General features: G+C 47.5%; 1 protein-coding gene across 7 annotated transcripts in view; it reads left to right on the top strand.

Annotated features, from left to right (window-relative positions):
• The window catches only part of TBC1D1 (TBC1 domain family member 1), a 379,700-nt gene that overhangs the window by 253,204 nt on the left and 107,426 nt on the right, over positions 1 to 19,070 (top strand). For 6 of the 7 annotated variants that reach the window (XM_082248068.1, XM_082248069.1, XM_082248070.1 and 3 more), the window contains 2 exons: positions 4,149 to 4,268; positions 14,550 to 14,689. In XM_082248068.1, coding sequence (XP_082104194.1) covers positions 4,149 to 4,268; positions 14,550 to 14,689 — 260 coding nt within the window. The remainder of the gene's footprint in view (positions 1 to 4,148; positions 4,269 to 14,549; positions 14,690 to 19,070) is intronic. The other variant, XM_082248071.1, reaches the window with a different exon arrangement.

The following is a 19,070-nucleotide window of genomic DNA, read 5'->3' as shown; positions in this document are numbered from 1 at the left end:
TGTTTGGGGGGGCGACCTCAGTGAGTTTGGCTGAAGCCCCCACTCTTTCTTTGGGCATCTACCGGCTTGCGGCCTGCTGGGCAATGCGGTCAGCTTGACGAGTCCCTTGGAAGGGATGGCGCTCGGGGGGCGGCTCATTTTTTGATGACAGCCTATCTTGCGGAGCAGCCGGATCAGTTGATCCAGGGGCTACAATTTCTGTGATGCTTCTTTGAATGCGGCTCCTTTGATTTCTAGGCTGTCTGTATCAGAAGTGGTTCTTCGGCGTATTCTCTGGCTGAAATGCTGGTCCAAGGACCAGACTTCTAAGAAGGCCTTATCTGATCTCACCCTTGTACGAGGATCGCGTGTTTGGAGCTTCCTTGAATGACCTTGTTAAGGGTCTAACAGGGGGAGTACTCTTCTTCTGCCGGCTACCAAGGGCAAGGAGCCCCGTCGTAGACGTGGGCCATTCTCCTCGGCTCATGAGAGATTTTTTCATCCCCCAGGGTCTCAAGACAAGGGATCAAAAGCCTCCACCGGAGGTTCCAACCAAGAGGACCTGGTCTGGCAAGCCACGAGCGGGCTCTTCCAGATCTGCGGACAAGACTGCCTCTGCATGAAGGGGCACCCTCACCCGTATCCTAGGTGGGGGGACATCTTTGCGGGTTTCCGAATCCATGGACCTCCCTGGTACAGGATGAGTGGGTCCACAAAGCTATTCAGTCAGGCTACAAGATCGAGTTCGGTCTTATCCTCCGGAAAGGTCCGTCCCTTCCAACCCAGATCGCTTAGTCTCTTTGGGCCAGTGCAAGACTTGTTACTGTAAGGGGTGATTGCTTCAATCCCGACTTTGGAACTTTTCAGGGTTTTTTACTGAAACCTCTTTACAGTTCTCAGGAAGGAAGGCAGGGTACTTCCAATTCTGGACCTCATGGCGCCAAACTGCTTTGCGCGGGTACAGAAGTTACTCAGGAAGTCCATTCGGATGGTAGTGGCGTCCCTACATCAGGGGGTTTTCTTCTCGCTTCTGTCAACATCAAGGATGCCTACCCGCATATTCTAAAATGTGGCGGTCACCAGCGCTTTCTAAATATTGCCGTGGGCGAGGAGCAGTATCAGTTTGTGGCGTTGACCTTTGGTCTCGCCTCCGCTCCTCGGGTCTTCACAAAAGTGTTGGCCCTGGTGCTGGCATTGTTTGAGTCAGCAGGGGGTAAAGGTACTGGGGTACCTGGACGATCATCTTCTGCAAGCAAAGTCTCTGACTGCTCTGATGGACATCTGGAGATTACTCTGCGAACTCTGGGCTCGCATGCGGTTGCTGGGCCTGATGATGTCCACCTTCGAGGAGGTTTGTTTGCACAGTTCCATACAAGATCTCTGCTAAAGAGATTTTGGTGAAATGAGACAAGGATTCACGGTCTCTAGAGGTGGCTTTGTTCTCCGGCTCTCCGACAGGGAAAATCCTTCTCCCCCTGTACTGGATGGTTGTCGCCACGGATGCCAGCCTGTCCGGGTGGGGAGGCACCCTGAGCACAGATGTGCTCAGGGGTTTGGACTCTGGTAGAGTCCAGACTGCCGATTAATGTACTGAAACTCCAAGCGATCAGACTTGTCTGGCTCATTGGACAATTCATCTTCAGGGATTTTCGGTACGGATTCATTCAGACAAGGCCACGGCCGTGGTCTATGTGAATCGCCAAGGGGGCACAAGAAGTGTCCTGGAGGCTTGGTAAGTAGCCGGCATTTTAAGATGGGGTGCTGATTTTTGTTCTATTCCTCTCAAACTCCTGCCACGACTCCTCTGCAGGATTGAAGCAGAAAGGATTCCGGTCTTTCTAGTGGCTCCAGACTGGCCTCGCCGGTCTTGGTATGCCGATCTTGTACCTCCTTGGGGACTTTCTCTCGGGATTTGCTGTCCCAAGGACCAATCTTTTTATCCTGCGTTACAGTCCCTGGCTTTGACGGCTTGGCTGATTTGGTGATTCCCACGCTGTTAAAAGCTAGGAAATCTACTTCTAGGACGAAGTTCCGTTGTGCTTGGAAGACGTACATTGTGTGGTGTGAGTCTCTTGGGATTCATCCTCACTCTTTCTCGTTGGATCGGATCTCAACCTTCCTTCAATGGGGGGGTTGAACAGCAGTCGGCCTTGAGTACATCAAGGGCCAGGTATCGGCTGTGGCATTTTTTTCCAATGACCTTTGACCACACACTCTCTGGTGTGTATCCTTCTTAAGGGTGTCCGACATTTGTTTCCTTCAGTTGCCGCCCTATAATCTTAATTTGGTCCTTTCAGCTCTACAGAAGCCTCCCTTTGAAAATATTCATTTTTTCCTGCTTTCGCTGTCCCAGAAGGTGGCCTTTTTTGTTGGCCTTTCCCTCTGCGTGCAATGTGTCGGAACGGGCGGTGTTATCTGTCCATTTTATGGTGATTCACAAGCCTAAGGGAGTGCTTCGCCCCATCCGTCATTCCTTCCTAAGGTGGTCTAACTTTCTGACTTTCATTTGACTGAAGACATTGTGTTGTCTTCTCTGTGTCGCAGGCCTAAACATCCAAAGGAAATTGCCCTGGATGTGTGGTCTGGGCAATTAGGGTTTACCTGGCAGCTACAGAGTCTTTTAGGAAGTCAGACTCTATTGTGCTCACGAACGGACCTCCATAAAGGGTTATTTGCTTCCTCTGTGACCATTTCCAGATGGATCAGACAGACAATGGTTCAGGCCTATTCCATCAAGGGTCAGGTCCTCCTTTTCCTGTCAAGGCGCACTCTTAGGGGGCCTAGTGTCTCCTGGGCTTTCCGTCATCATGTGTCAGTGACGCAGGTTGGCAAGGCGGCCACCTGGTCATTGGTGCACACTTTTACAAAATTTTTATAAAGTGGATGTGTTGGCATCTGCGAATGCTTCTTTTGGCCACAAGGTTTTGCAGGCTGCTGTTTAGAAGACCTGGTCCTCTTTGAGAGTGTATTGTTTTTCAGGTGGGCTCCAGTTGTTTATGGTAGAGCACTATGTTACCCGATTGGCTATGGTTAGCCTTGGGAGTTTTTTTCTTATGTTTTTCCCACCCCTCATGTTTAACACTGCTTTGGGACATCCCAATGGTAAGAAGAATCAGGAGCTGTGTCCGCCGATAAATGAAAGAGAAAATGGGATTTTTGACTTACCGTAAAATCCATTTCTCTGATGTTCATTGACGGACACAACACCCATCCCTCTGTAGAAGTGGCTTTTTTTCTGACACTGCTTGTAACAAAACTATAGTGCTTATAGCTGAGAGTGGGTATATATACCCACTGCCCATAGACGTTGTCAAGATTTTTCCTGCCTAGTGTCCTACTCCTGTAGGGGCAGTATAACCCAATGGTTAAGAAGAATCAGGAGCTGTGTCCGTCAATAAACATAAGAGAAATGGGTTCTACGGTAAGTCAAAAATCCAATTTTTTTGGCTCCATAAGCTTCCGTGGGAGTATAATTTTGCTTAAAAATTGCAACAGTTAAAAAAAGCTGAATAACGCTACTGCAAAAATGCTGCAAAACACATTCTATAGCTACTGCTTTCTACAGCAAAGGTTACTGGTGTTTTTATAATGTCCAGTGTGCATGAGGCCTTAAAAAGACTTTACTCTTGCTAGAAAATGTGACTACTTCAGGAGAGTTGATTGCCTAGCATAGCCCTTTTGACTTTTAGCCTTCTCTTCTGGGAGTGTCTAATTACTTTGTGCTGACCCAGCTCTTTCACCCCTCCCCTTGCCTTCCTACATAAACTTTAATGTAGCAGGTTTGAGAGGGGCAAAGAGAAAAACTATAGAGTGTCGCCTAAATGACAGCCCTGAGTCTGCTGGGTGTCTGCACGTCTCTCCAATATGTTTGCTTCCAGCAGCACCCCAAGTTTTTTGAAATGTCTACGCTAGGCTTTTATGTAAATAAGGTGCATCAAATGCACCATTTATAGTAGGTTTGTTGAATAAGGTTAAAGGATCTCTTTAAAGCAGTTTCGTTATAGGAATACGAAGGAATGATCAGGCAGCCTCTGCTAACATGGGGAAAATGTTGATTGGGATCCAGTATAATGGGGATGGGTTTGATTTTACAATTGGTCATATCTGATTCTTTTTTCATTTCTATTTCTTTTCTTCTTGCTTTTCTCTCATCTCAACTATGCGCTCAGCCTTTTCTACCGTTCTTCCTCTCTACGCAAGAAACTTCAGTCTTCCTCCTCTGTGCCAAACTTTCTAAAGTTTCTGGCTCCTGTAGCAGAAAATAGCACCTCTGTCTTTGACAAGGAACGGTAGGTCTCAATGCTGTCTGTCTCTACCAAGAAAAAACTGGAAATACTGTTTGTTGGTGTCTGTACATGAATCGGCGACAGAAGGTTGCACTCTTCACACTAAAACTGGAGTTTAGGTATACATTTCATTGCATAGTTACATTGGTCAAGCTTGGACCAATGGAGACATTTATATCCTATATCTGAACGATCCCTGTAAATCACTGCAGTAGTTGCTGCTTTCTGAAAATGCTAGTTGCCTAGTTGTATTGATGTTTCTGGATTATTTACATTGTCATTAGCCTAGAACAGCCTTTTTCAGTCAGGGTGCCTTGGCAAAATGCCTAGATATTGCCCCAAATGTGTACAAGTCAGCAGGTGGATGAAGGCTGCCTTTTAGTTCTACAAAGTCCCATGTTTTTATTGTGCACCATTTTACCCTTCCAGCCACCGGCATCCTAACAACCAGTGATGTCATCAGTGTTGATAAGGGTGTAGATCGCCTGCGCAGCATACTTCTTTGACCCTCCTCTGCCCCTCTCCATTACCACTTAATGATGAAAAGAAACTAAGGGAGAGGAGAAACCCTGGAATACTAGTTGGTACCATGTGCAAAAGTATATTTGCGGGAAAAAAAATTAACCGCTAATGTTGGGTGTTTGGCACGTGTCGATGCTGCCGCATTATGTAAAATGATTAGAATAGTTTTTTACATTTTAGAATGGGGGGTGCCTTGAGACTATACATAGTTTTAAACAGTGCCTTGACTGAAAAACATTTGCGAAAGGCTAGCCTAAAATAAGTATTGGGTTGATAAGGAAGTTTGAGTTCCTAATCTGTTTTCTTTTGGGTTGCTTATTCATGTACTGTAGCTATAGTAGGCACAGTAGCCATTCAACTGCTTTTTAAAGGAAGTGGTCAGTCTTTTATGACATGTTCTTTCCAGATTTCACCTGCTGATGAAGTCTGCATTGTGGTTTACCAAAATGTATTTTATATTTATGTTCAAATCTTGAGGCATGTACAGAAGTTTTGTAGAATTTTTTTTTTTTTAATTATTGTCGGGACCTAAAGCTTTTTTTTTTTTCAGTCCGAAATGAAATATCCATATTTTAGCCAGCACATAATTCTGTTTTGCTTCTCCTCCCCCCCCCCCCTCTTTTATAGGCTTCTCCATTGATGGTGACTACATAAAGCAGTAACTCCTCCTTTCTCTTTCGTTCATTGTCAGACACCGCTTCAAATCTTCTTTGACAGATGGGTTTTGCTGCTCTCCTTAGGAAAGGGTTAACAAAGCTTGACTACGCCTATAAGGCTGTCCCAGGGGGTATACTCCCACTTCCTGCTCTAGGATCTCAGTTTTTTCTGCTTAGTCAGGAGTAAGGACCTAGCTCCTTGCTGGGATCTCTGGTCCTAGATTTTTTTCTTTTTAAACTGAACTTTTTTCCTTTTATTGTTTTCTTCTGTTCCAGTGAGAACTACAGTCAACTGCCAGACTGGGCGATGCACTGGATATCCTAGATCCTTACGGTCTCCCCAGTCTGGCCAGCGAGCGTGTGCAGACCACAGCTCCGCGCTAGGTCGGCCGCAACATAGTCCAACAGGAGTGGCTGGCCTGCGAGTAAAACACCCCGCGAGGACGCACACGACCAGGTTGCGGCCTGAGTCAGAGCCCGCAGCATCCCCCATTCCAAGATGGGGAGGTGATCTGCCCTAAGTGGTGCCTGCCCATTTCCAAAGGTTTGGTGAGTAGTGTCTCCCCTCTCGTTGGGAAAATTTGTGGTGGATGCGGGCCCTGCCCGGGTCCGTAGGTCCCCCATGTGTCCTTCCTACCCATATGCGCCCCTCCCCCCTTCCTATTCCCATGCTGGGATGCCTGAGCAGTGTCACTGTTTTAACTGTGTTTTCTCTCTGTAGGTGTGAGGTGAGCTGTGGCTGCAGGTGCGGAGGGAGCTCGCTGACGGTGGCTCCGTTTGCATTTTGATGTGGTATTTACTCTGGGGGAGTCCCTGTATAGACCCCCTTTGCTGGTTTACAGTACCTCATGGATCTCTGAATGGTCCCGGGAATCGTGCAGGGCCGGCATTTTTCTGTAGCTGCATGCATTGGAGTTCAGTAGCCTTGTTTTTGGTGGTTTCTCATACAGTTATTGCGGTGCCCATTTTGTTGAAGCCGCATGGAGCGGTTCTTGGCGGAGGGCCTCTAGTGACAGCAAAGCTATTTCCTCTTCCTTTATGATCGGCGTGCAGCATGCAGCTTGGCGATTCCCTCTCCTCCTAAGTCGTTGGTGGTGAGTTCCTGGTGCGGTATATACTCACTTTTTTTTTGCTATAGCAGCGCTGCTAGTTCGCTGGGACCTGTAGTGCCATCAGTGCAGCAGTGGGGGTTTTTTTCACAGTGTTTTTACAGTCTTTGTTTCACTGTTGCTGGTGGTCCCCAGGGTACCTTGGAGCCCCTAGCGCACGTGTCACCACCTGACCCACTCTCTGAAGCTGAAGGACACTATTGGTCTCAGTCGTCCCTGGTGGCCATGACGTGGTCCTGCAGTCTTTGGTCTCCAAAAGAGACCTAGTAAAATGCGCCTCCTCCTTCACCTGCTTCCTCTGCATCTTCAAAATCTGAGGCTGATTTGGCCTCCGCGGACATTAGCCACCCTATAAGGTCTGCGCCACACACTTTGAGTGGTCTGATAGTGAGGATCACTCCTCTTCCACTACATCTACGCAAGAAAAGACACTTGTGGAGGCACTGATTATATCAGTGCAGGAAATTTTAAAATTGGAGGACACAGCTAATGCTGCGTTGGCCGAGCCAGTGCAATTTGGCACCTGCAGACCATCCAAGGTGACTAAGGTATTTCCTTTTCCTGCCAATTTAGACGAGATTGTCGCTAGTCAGTGGGATTTCCAGAAATGCATGATATACCGAAGTGTTTCGCTAGGATGCATTCCATTTGAAGAGCCCCTCCTAAAGAAACTGACCGTTCCACCGGTGGAGGATTCTCATTTTTCAGGTTAAATAAAGTCACGTGACTACCAGTGGAGGACGCTCCGTCCTTTAACTACCTCCCACCCGGCCATAGTACATATACGGCCGGGCGGGAGTCTCGTCCTTCTGAATGGACGTTCCGGAACGTCCTTCAGAAGGAGAGAGATCGCGCCGCCGCGGGCACGCGCAGCGGCGCGATCTCGATGTGCCTGTGTCCCTCGGACACAGAGCGACATCATTCGGCAGGAGGGCCCTGTGATTGGCCCTCCTGATCACATGACGGCTGTGTCCAATCACAGCCGTCGTGTAATGTAAATAGAGCCGTTGTAACGGCTTCGATCTCTTCTCCTCCTGACAGATCCTGTCAGTGAGGAGAAGATCAGAGGATCTGTGCTGCTGCGGGGGTGATCAGTGAGTATTTCTAATTACTCACTGATCACAGGGGGGGTCTGTGCTGGTAATCAGAACATTGATTACCAGTGCAGCCCTGGGGAGGGGGAGGGGTGCCACTAAGCCACCAGGGATGACCACCAGGGATGCCCACTATGGCCACCAGGGATGGCAAGCAGGGCTCAGAAAGCCCCCCAGTGCCCTCCCTATCAGTGTTGCCCACCAATGGCATCTATCAGTGCTGCCCACCAGTGCCATTATTGCCATCTATCAGCGCCGCCCACCAGTGCCCATTATTGCCCACCAGTGCTGCCTATCAGTGCCCATCAGTGCCCCCCATCAGTGCCGATCAGTGCCACCCATCAGTGCCGATCAGTGCCACCCATCAGTGCCGATCAGTGCCGCCCAACAGTGCCACTATCAGTGCCCATCAGTGCCCATCAGTTCCGCCAATCAGTGCCCATCAGTGCTGCCTATCACTGCCCATCAGCGCTGCCTATCAGTGCCCACCAATGCTGCATATCAGTGCTATCTATCAGTGCCACATATCAGTGCCCATCAGTGCTGCATATCAGTGCTACCTATCAGTGCCCATCAGTGCTGCATATCAGTGCCACCCCATCAGTGCCACCCCATCAGTGCCACCCCATCAGTGTCTCCTCATCAGTGCCTGTCAGTGCGGCATCATCAGTGCTCATCAGTGCAGGAAAAAACATATCTATTTACAAAATTTTATAACCTAAACAAAAAAACTTTTTTTTTTTTTTCAAACTTTTCAGTCTTTTTTTATTTGTGCACCAAAAAAGAAAAAACCTGACGGTGATCAAATACCACCAAAAGAAAGCTCTATTTGTGGGGAAAAAATGACACAAATTTGGTTTAGGTACAGCGTTGCATGATCGCGCAATTGTCATTCAAATTGCAACAGCGCTAAAAGCTGAAAATTGGTCTGGGAAGGAAGGGGGTTTAAGTGCCCTGTATTGAGGTGGTTAAAGACCCTGTAAACAGGAAGACTGAATCTCTGGTCCGCCACCTTTTTACTGTGGCAGGTTCAATTTTGAGGCCAGTGTTTGCCATAACCTTGGTCTTAACAGAATGGGCAAAGCTTTTATGTCCGTATTTGAAAGGGGGTCAGCATCCTCCTGAGCTGGCTGACTGGTGGATACAGGGGTTACAGTATATCTGTGATGCCTCCCTGGATGCGGCCCCTTTAGCCTGCAGGGTGTTGGTGACAGCGGTGACTCTGCGCCGCATGATCTGGTTGAAATGCTGGTCTGCGGACCAGACCTCCAAAAAGGTACTGACGGATTTCTCTCGTCCTCACTCGTACACGGGATGGGGGGAAGTCTTTGCTTCTCTCCAGACCCGTGGACCACTTTCGTTCAAGACAAATGGGTCCACGAGTTAATCAGGTCCGGTTACAAGATCGAGTTTCGGCCCTTGCCCCCGGTAAGGTTCTTTCCTTCCAACATGCGCCTGTCCCTGGGTCGGCTTCAGGGCCTTCTCAGGGCGGTTCAGGATCTACTGTCACAAGGAGTCATTGTACCAGTTCCAGAGTCGGAATGTTTTTAGGGGTTTTATTTAAACCTATTTATGGTTATGGTTCCCAGCAAGGATGGCAAGGTCCGTCTAATCTTGGACCTCAAGGCCCTGAACCAATTTCTGCGGGTTCAGAAATTCAGAATGGTGTCCTTTTGCAGGGTAGTGGCTTACCTTCATCAAGGGGATTTTCTGGCCTCCATCAATATCCTGGACGCTTACCTTCATATTCCAATTTATGTCGGGCATCATTTTCTTTGCTTTGCCATAGGCGAGGAGCACTATCAATTCCTGGCGTTCCCTTTTGGTCTCACCTCAGCTTCTCCGGTGTTCACAAAAGTGTTGGCCCCAGTGCTAGCCTTACTCAGGCAGCGGGGGATCTTGGTGCTGGGGTACCTGGACAATCTTCTTCTGAGAGTAGAGTCTTCGTCTGTCCTGAAGGTAGATCTGGACATCATGGTGTAAACTCTGCAGGAGTTCGGCTGAACTCTAATATTTTAAATGTCAGCCTTGACCGCGTCCAACAAGCTGGACTACCTCGGTCGGACTCTGGATTCAGCCTCAGCCCGGGTGTTTCTTCCAGAAACAAAACTGTTAAAATTTCAGCATGCGATTCGGCTCCTGTTGTCCAATCACCAGTCGTCTCTCAGGACTTGCATGCAGGTGCTGGGCCTGATGGTCTCCACCTTCGAGGCAGTTCCATTTGCTCAGTTCCATACCAGAGCTCTGCAAAAAGAGATTCTAGCCCAGGGATCCTCAAACTATAGCCCTCCAGCTGTTGCAGAACTACACATCCCATGAGGCATTGTAAAACTCTGACATGCCCAGACATGACTAGGCATGATAGGAATTGTAGTTCCTGAACAACTGGAGGGCCATAGTTTGAAGATCCCTGTTCTAGCCTAATGGGGCACGAATCCATGGTCCCTGGACAATCTGATCCTGTTGAGTTGGGGGTACGAGGGGATTCCTAATTTGGTGGCTTCGTTCTCCGGAGCTTTGGCAGGGAAAGTCTTTTCTTCCCCTGTACTGGACGGTGGTTTCCACGGACGTCAGCCTGTCCGGGTGGGGAGGTGTCTTGGGCACAGATTAAGCCCAGGGATTCTGGTCTCGTACGGGGTCCAGTCTGCCGATCAACATCGTGGAAATTCAGGCGATTGGGCTTTGCCTGTTCCAGTGGATGGATCGTCTACAGGGGTGTCTGGTAAGGATTCAATCAGACAATGCCACAGGTGTGGCATATGTCAATCACCAAGGGGGCACCAAAAGTGCCCTAGCTGCAAAAGAGGTGGCCGGCATTCTAAAGTGGACAGAATGCTTTGTTCCAGCCCTCTCTGCTGTGCACATTCCAGGGGTGGAAAATTGGCAGGTGGACTACCTCAGTCGACAGGCAGGGAGTCTGGGCGAATGGTCCCTTCACCCGGAAGTGTTTCAACAACTGTGTCTCCGGTGGGGGACCCTCGATGTGGACATGTTAGTCTCCCGTGTAAATCAGAAGGTTCCCAGGTTTGTGGCAAGGCCTCGAGACCCTCTAGCAGATGCTCTGGTGGCCCCTTGGGGCCAGTATAGTCTAATTGTATGCCTTTCCTCCACTACAGCTTTTGTCGAGACTTATGCGCAGAATCGAGGCAGAAGGGATTCCAGTAATTCTGGTGGCCCCAGACTGGCCTCGTCGGCTTGGTACGCGGGCCTGGTAAGACTGGTAGCCTGAGTTTCCCGCCGTTGAGTGCACGAATGACCATGCGCTATTACTACAATGAAACCCACGTGTAGGAAAAAGGGCCGCCAAACACTATGCAATAGAACTAGCGTGTATCTCATGAACGTTGCCCCGCTAATACGTGTGCATGCACTCCCATCATAACCTGAGTGAATCCTATATAATATAGTTCATAAAAACCATGTTTGATAGTGATCATGCTACTGTTCCAGTGAACGAGACTTTATTTGCAAAGGACAATAGCAGCAGTATTTCAGTTATGTGGATCAAGCATAACAGAAAGCTACCAGCCATTAATCCTAGCAAAAGGGCAGATATTATCAAAACGCTAAAGAATTCCACATCACAAACATATCTCCATCAGTGAATACCGAGGCCCCGGCTGGCTAATATACATTTGTGCGGCCAGGGATCCATACTGGCACCGCTGATAGGGATGATCAGGCTACAAGTAGCGTGCAGTCTTCATTTAATGGAAGGTTTCCACAATTACAGGTCTTTTCCTCAAGGCCAGTTAAATCCATAATTGTTGTACATAGCGATTACCGGTAAACTGACACTGGGAGATATAATGGCAATTTAACTAAAACACATCCTAAAAAAATGTCCACACCAATATCAATAACATTTCCACAACATCTCCCTGTTCCTTTTCGTTATCACGTCTGCTGGAGCTTCTACAAAGAGGTGTAGATCAGCGTTTGACCCTGGGCTTTATTAAGGGCCAGATTTCAACCTTGGCAATTTTCTTCCAAAGGCCATTTGCCACAAATGACTTGGTTCACACCTTCGTGCAGTGAGTTCGCCACTTGGCTCCTCCGGTACGGTCCCTGGTGCCCCCGTGGGATCTTAATCTGGTACGGTCGGTTCTTCAAAAACCGCCCTTTGAAAATATTTGTGAAATTCCTCTGCTTACCTGGTCACAGAAAGAAAGTGGCCTTCTTGGTAGCTATTACTTCTGCATGCAGGGTCTGAGCTCTATGTGTTATCCTGTTGGTCGCCTTACCTGGTGGTTCACAGGGACAAAGTGATGCTACGTCCCTGTCAGTCCTTCCTTCCTAAGGTCATTTCGGGGTTCCACTTAAATTAAGATATTGTGATGCCTTCATTGTGTCCTATGCCAAAACATCCAAAAGAAATTGCCTTGCTTTCCTTGGATGTGGTCTGGGCCATCAGGGTGTACTTGACGGCGACTGAGTCAATTCGCAAATCGGATTCCTTTTTTGTCGTTACGGATGGACCCCGTAAGTGGCAGGCTGCATCTGCTGCGACCATTTCCAGATGGATCAGGCAGACTGTGGTGCAGGCCTATTCAATTAAGGGTCAGGTTCCTCCTTTCCCTGTTAAGGCGCATTCTACAAGGGCGCTTAGTCCCTCTTGGGCCTCCGTCATCAGGCGCCAGTGGTCCAGGTTTGCAAAGCGGCCACCTGGTCTTCTGTACACACACATTCACCAAGTTTTACAAGGTGGATATTTTCGCATCTGCAGGCGCTGCGTTTGGCCGCAAAGTTTTTCAGGCCGCTGTGACATAAACTTCTGCCTCCTGAGGGTGTTTTTGTCTGGTAGGTGAGCTCTAGTTGTTCCTGGTTCACCTGGTTGGCGAAGTTTAGCCCTTTTTGGGAATAATGTTTATTGCTGTGTCCCCCCCCCCCCCCCTCATTCTAACACTGCTTTGGGATGTCCCATCGGTCAAAGAAGATATGAAGCTGTGTCAGTCAATGAGCGAAAGCGAAAACTGGATTTTCGTCTTACCGTAAAATCCTTTTCTCTGCTGTTCATTGACCGGCACAGCACCCACTCCTCTGTGGAGTTGGTTTATGTATTCTTCTGACACTGCTTGTTACAAAACTGAGATTCTAGATCAGGAAGTGGGAGTATACCCCCTGGGACTATCCTAAAGGTGTAGTCAAGCTTTGTTAACCCTTTTTTGCCTAGTGACCTACTCCTAAGGAGAGCAGCATAACCCATCGGTCAAAGAAGGTATGAAGCTGTGTGCGTCAATGAACATCAGAGAAAAGGATTTTACGGTAAGACAAAAATCCAGTTTTTCCAACCCAGTCCAAAATTTCAATAATAGAAAAAGAGCCACATACCCAATAACAAAAATGCAAGATGTTGCAATTTAATAGTCCTCAGATGTGGTGGCTGAATTTATTTATTTTTCCCCCCCAAGCTAAGAACATTTTCAGCATATACAGAAAATACCTGCTGATCTTGCCAGGAATACTGTGTTCTTGTTATTTCCTGTTGGGCCCCTCCTAGGGGGTTCAGTGTTGAAGATAAATACTGGCCAAATCATAATTTACCTTCTTTATCTCTCAGGTACTCTAGCAGTATTAAAATATTGATACCAGTTTCCAGTTCTACTTCACTGGCAATTCCCAGGCACCTCTCCGAATTTCTCTGAAGTCACTGCTAGGAGTGCTTCGGGCACTTCCAATCTTCTCCTTTCAAAGATGTAATCAAGGTCTCTCCAGACACTGCATCCCAAAAAAATCAATAAACCTTTTTCCGTAGGCAGATTATGGAGAAACCACATACCCTCCTCATTCATTTTTTTTTTGCCCTCTGATGGGGCCTATTTATACAACTAGAGCAGCCTTTCTCAACCTTTTCAACACAGAGGAACCCTTAAAATAATTTTTTGGTTTCAGGGAACGCCTGCTAAAAATGAAAAATCTACAACTCATGACACATTGGTGTGACAGTCAGTGGGAGAAATGCTTCTTACTCTTGTCATCATTGAGAAGACTTACCTGCAGGAGAGCAGCGTCTCTCACTGCTCCCTCTCCTCATTAGGCAGATTGATAGCTGTCAAATGCTGTGATGGGGGAGTGGGGCCGAGTTGCCCAGTCTGGGTCAATAGATGCAGACAGGCTTGCTTGGGAGGGAACCTGCAGGGGTGCCCCCATGGCAAGTGGCTTTTCATGTGGCTCTTGCCAAAAAAGAGGGGCCTGAAGCGCCAGCAAGGGACCCAAGAAAAGGAGGAGGCTTAATGGTAAATGTACTATTTGCAGTACGGGCCCAGCGATGTTTACAAGAATCTTGCCTTCTTCAATGAGACAGTATAGAGAAGAGCATTGTGACTGTGCAAGATCCAGAAACCCTCTTTGCTGCATGGGTAATAGAATGGAGGTATTAGAACACCTTTCGGGTTTTTATTGTGGTCTGTACTTCCATTAGGTAGATTCAACCTCTCTGTTTGTCCTATTTAATGTTATCAGGGTAAGCAAAACTCCTACTGTTATCAGGGAAAGCAAAAATCCAAAATTTTGGGTTGTCACCAGAACAGAAACGGGGAGGAACTCTTCCAATAAGGACACTAGTTCTGGTGACAACAAGTGATTTCCTCCCAACTTCCTTTCTTCGCTGTGGATCAGAAAGTGTAGGGAAATCTCTCCAGTGGGACAGAGATTGCAAATAAAAAAATAGAGATAATAAACCTCCCTTACTTTATCGAGAATGGAAAAAATGCTCTGCATTCAGTCCTCCTGTAACGTTTTAATATTGTAGAACTGATTTGATTTTGTGGAGGGTGTGCAGGTAGCCTCATTCCACAATTTGTCTGTGTAAGTAGAGTTATCAGTTTTCCAGGGATCATCCAAATACCACTTGTATAACTGCCCAGGTATATGACCATTTATACATTCTTGTCTTTGGTTTAGTGACTTTGACTGCACATCTATCAATAGCGACGTGGAACCTAGAAGCCCAGTAAGAACACGGCGACATTCTTGGAGGCAACAGATTTTTCTACGTGTGGCCACACCTCAGAAGGGATGTGATTCTCCAAACAGATTTGATGGTAAGAATTTGTGTGCACAAGCAAATGTGTATATATAAAAAAATGTTACTATCTGATTACTGTATGTGGTCAGTCCATGCAATTAAAATATTTAGTATAATGCATCATTTTTTATTTTTAATAAATCTTATAAAGGAGATGACTGCTCTTAGTTCTGTCCCCTGCCACCTTTGCAGGACAGCGTAGTCTATAAAGTGGAGAAAATATGAATAAAGCTGTTTTTTTTGGCACTCCATTGTTTTAAAGCATTTGTTACCCCAACACTTTATATTCATGATGATGCCTGCTGTTCCTTGTACTTGTATGAGAAAGTATCCTGTTCTTTGTATTGCTTCCTATATGTGAAATCCCTGGTGTTCCTGCCAGTCCTTCTGCTTTCCTATTAAAAACTGAAACGCAGGTTAAGTTACAGTATAGCTGTGAAGTGCTGTTCTGTCGTTCCCCCTGCAAATAATAAATTGCTTCCTACTATCCCTGTCTGTTCTGAAACAAAACAGCCGACAGGGACGCTTGGTCTCAAACAGGTAAAAAAAAAAACTGACCACTCCAAAGCAGGAGAACACACCGTGTTCAGTTCTCTGGCAGTGCTGGGAACTCAGTGTACTCTCCCCCAAAGATCAGGCTTGTCCTGACAAGCCCCTGCTGCACAGCCGTTTACTGGGAAGCTCAGTGTGCTGCTGCTGCTTCTCCTCCCCCCAGCTCTTATGCAGCGGAGAAGAGAGGGAATGTGATCACCTATATAAAGGGGGTGAAAAAAGGTATTTATAATGTTTTATTTTATATCCAGAAAAATGTTTTGCTTTTCTATTTTAAACAGAATTGGTTGTTTTACACTCACTTTAACCTGCAGAGAGCATGGTCAAATAGAGAGTTTAATATTTCTTGGAATTTCCCTTAATAATAACACTTTTGCAAATAGTAATCATATTCATGTTGTGATCATAATTCATTATATGAAATATTTACTTTACACAGCTTTCTCTATTTCTTTCATTCACTGACAGACACAGCTCCTGTCATTCTTGACAATTGGGTTATGCTGCCCCCTACAGGAGTAGGACACTAGGCAGAAAAAACTTCTGGCTACATCCATGGGCAGTCCCAGGGGTAATACTCCCTCTTCCTGCTATAGTTATTTTTTTTTTTTATCTGCCTAGTCAGATGTAAGGACAAGTTTCTTGCTGGGATATTTGGTCCTGGCAAACATTTTTTTGAAAGAAAAATTTTTTTTCCTCCTGGATTTTTCCTATGAGACCTACTTTCAACTGTGAGTGCGCCTCAGCTCCGCGCTAGGTTGGCTGCGACATAGCTCCACTGGATGGGGGCTGGCCCTGCGAGTTAAACATCTCGCAAGGTCACATACAACCTGGCCTCGGCCAGAGTCGCAGCTTTCCTCCTGGCCCGACATTTCGATGGAGAGGAGGATCTGTCTGGAGCAGTGCCCACCTGGTTCCTGGTATGGTCAGTGGCTGCCCCCCCTCTATCCTTGGAGGGTGTTGGGTGTGGACGTGGGCCCCTCCTTGGGACGGTCGGACCCCCGGGTTCCCCTCCTTACCAAAGGTTCCCCCCTGCCAAGCCCCTAATGATTTTGGCGGGGGAGCCCCTCCTTATCCCCTGGTGCTGACTCCTGGATCATTTAGCGTCCTGATCGCCGCACGTGTAGTGCAGATTCTTCTGATGTTTGCAGGTGACTGTGTCAGCGGGTGGTGAGTCTGGTGGGGCCCCCCCCTTTCCTGAGGATTTCTCTGTGCCTTGTGCTTGGTGACCTGGTGGTGCTGCCAGCGCGGTGGGGGGTTGTCCCTTAGCAGTGTGTTACACTTTTTTGTGGGGTCCCCCTGGTGACTTATGGAGCCTTTGGTGCACGTTTCCCCACCTGATCCCCCCTCTCTGAGCCTTCGGGTCCCAACCATCCATCCATGCACTGACGGTGGTCCTGAAGTCCTTTTGTTTTGGATGGAGGTGGCTTGCGGGCACAGGCTAGCAAAACGCGCCCCCCCGCCCTCCCCTGCCTCATCTGATCTGGAATCCTCTGATAGTAAGGATGATTCCTCCACGTCTGCGACTGTGCACGAAAAGGCTCTGGTGGATGCACTGATTGGATCTGTGCGTGAGACCCTGAAGATGAACCCGAAATTGCAGCCTCCAATTCGCATCCTCCTGTCCAACAAATGGTCATCCCTCCAAACTTGCATGCAGATGCTGGGCCTGATGGTATCTACCTTCAAGACAGTTATTTTTGCACAGTTCCATACGAGGTCCCTGCAAAGGGAGATTCTGACCTTGTGGGACAAGACTCCGCAGTCTCTGAACAATCAAATCCAGCTGAGTCGGGGAACAAAGGAGCCCCTGATATGGTGGCTTTGCTCCGACGCTTCGGCTGGGAAAATGCTTTCTCCCCTAGTATTGAACAGTGTTCATCACGGAGGCCAGCCTGTCCAGCTGGGCAGGCATCCTCAGCAAGCATTCTGCTCAGGGGATCTGGACGCTGGAAGAGTCCAGACCACCGATCAATGTCTTGGAACTCCGAGCGATCAGACTGTCTGGATCATTGGAGGGATTTGTCAAGGGATCCACTAGCGGATGCCACAGACACGCTGGTGGTCCCATGGGATCTGTATTGTCAAGCTTTTGCCCAGACTACTACACAGGATATCCGACATTTGGTTCCTCCTGTGCGGGCTCTGTTGCCGCCTTGGGATCTTAACTTGTTGCTTTCAGCTCTACAGAAGGCTCCCTTTGAAAATATTCAGGAGATTCCCCTGCTTACGCTGTCCCAGAAGGTGGCCTTTTTGGTGGCTATCACCTCTGCGCGCAGGATTTTGGAACTGGCGGCGTTATCCTGTCCATCTTATCTGGTGATTCACGCGAATAAGATGGTGCTTCACTCCTGTCCATCATTCCTTCCTAAGGTGGTCTTTGACTTTCATTTGAATGAAGACATTGTGTTGCCTTCCCTGTGTCCCAGGCCTAAACATCCGAAGGAAATTGCCTTGCATGCCTCAGATGTGGTCCTGGCAATTAGGGTGTACCTAGCAGCTACGGAGTCTTTTAGGAACAGACAATCTTTTTGTGCTCATACCTGGACCTCACAAAGGGTTGTTCGCTTCCTCTGCGACCATTTCCAGATGGATCAGACAGACGGTGGTTCAGGCCTAATCCATCAGGGGTCAGGTTCCTCTTTTCCCTGTCAAGGGGCACACTAGTAGGGTGCTTAGTGCCTGCTGGGCTTTCTGTCATCAGGTGTCAGTGATGCAGGTTTGCAAGGCCACCTGGCCGTCGGTGAGCAATTTTACAAAGTTTTCTAAAGTGGATGTGTTGGCATCTGCGGATGCTTCCTTTGGCCGCAAGGTTTTGCAGGCTGCTGTTAAGAGGACCTGATCCTCCTTGAGGGTGTATCGTTTTCTCAGATGAGCTCCAGTTGTTTTGGTTGGGCCCCTGTTGCCTGGTTGGCTACTGTTTAGCCTTGGGAATGTTTTGCTGTTTCCCACCCCTCATGTTTAACACTGCTTTGGGACGTCCCAATAGTCAAGAATGACAGGAGCTGTGTCCGTCAATGAATGAAAGAGAAAATGGGATTTTCTACTTTCCGTAAATTTTATTTCGCTTATGTTCAGTGAAGAACATAGCACCCACCCCTCTTCTCCTGACACTGCTTGTAACAAAACTGTGTGACTATAGCAGGAAGAGGGAGTATACCCCCTGGGACTGCCTATGGGTGTAGCCCAATTTTTTTCTGCTTGGTGTCCTACTCCTGTAGGGGGCAGAATAACCCAATGGTCAAGAGTGACAGGAGCTGTGTCCGCCGATGAACATCAGAGAAATGGATTTTACACGAAGGCAAAAATCCCATTTTGTTTTTCCTTTGGTTTAAATCTCTGATTTCCAACCTGCAGCCTTTTATATTTGCTAGGCTGCCCTTAAATCCCATTAGCCAGTAGGCATGGTTTTCCCTGCCTAGATACTATTAAGAGTCTATCAGTATGTGACCTGAAATCATATCAAAATCACTCCTTTTTTCCCTTCCAGGTTTTATTTAATGGTTCTTGCTTTGAGAATATCAATAGAAAAAATTTGGACCATTGTTTGTTTTTCTTTAATTTTAAGCATTTGAAAGTCCCCTGTGCCTGTCCACCTCTAGCAGCACATCTCTAGTCTCCAGCTACCGCCGTAGTATGTCTGTAGTCTCTAACAATCTCTTGTAGAATATCCATAGTCTCACAATATTCTATAGTTTTCAGAGAATGTCCCCCTTCTCTATTAGGTTGACAGTAACTGGTTTAAATGTTCTGTTTAAAAAAACTTGTCACTACAGTTACATAAAGTGGAATTTTCGGGATATACTGTACCTAACTAATCTTAAAAATACTCTCTCCCCGCTTAC

Source organism: Pelophylax lessonae, assembly GCF_965119305.1.
Source record: "Pelophylax lessonae genome assembly, chromosome: 1".
NCBI lineage: Eukaryota > Metazoa > Chordata > Amphibia > Anura > Ranidae > Pelophylax > Pelophylax lessonae.
The sequence above is the reverse complement of the archived record's forward strand: the minus strand, read 5'-3'. Positions and strand labels throughout refer to the sequence as shown.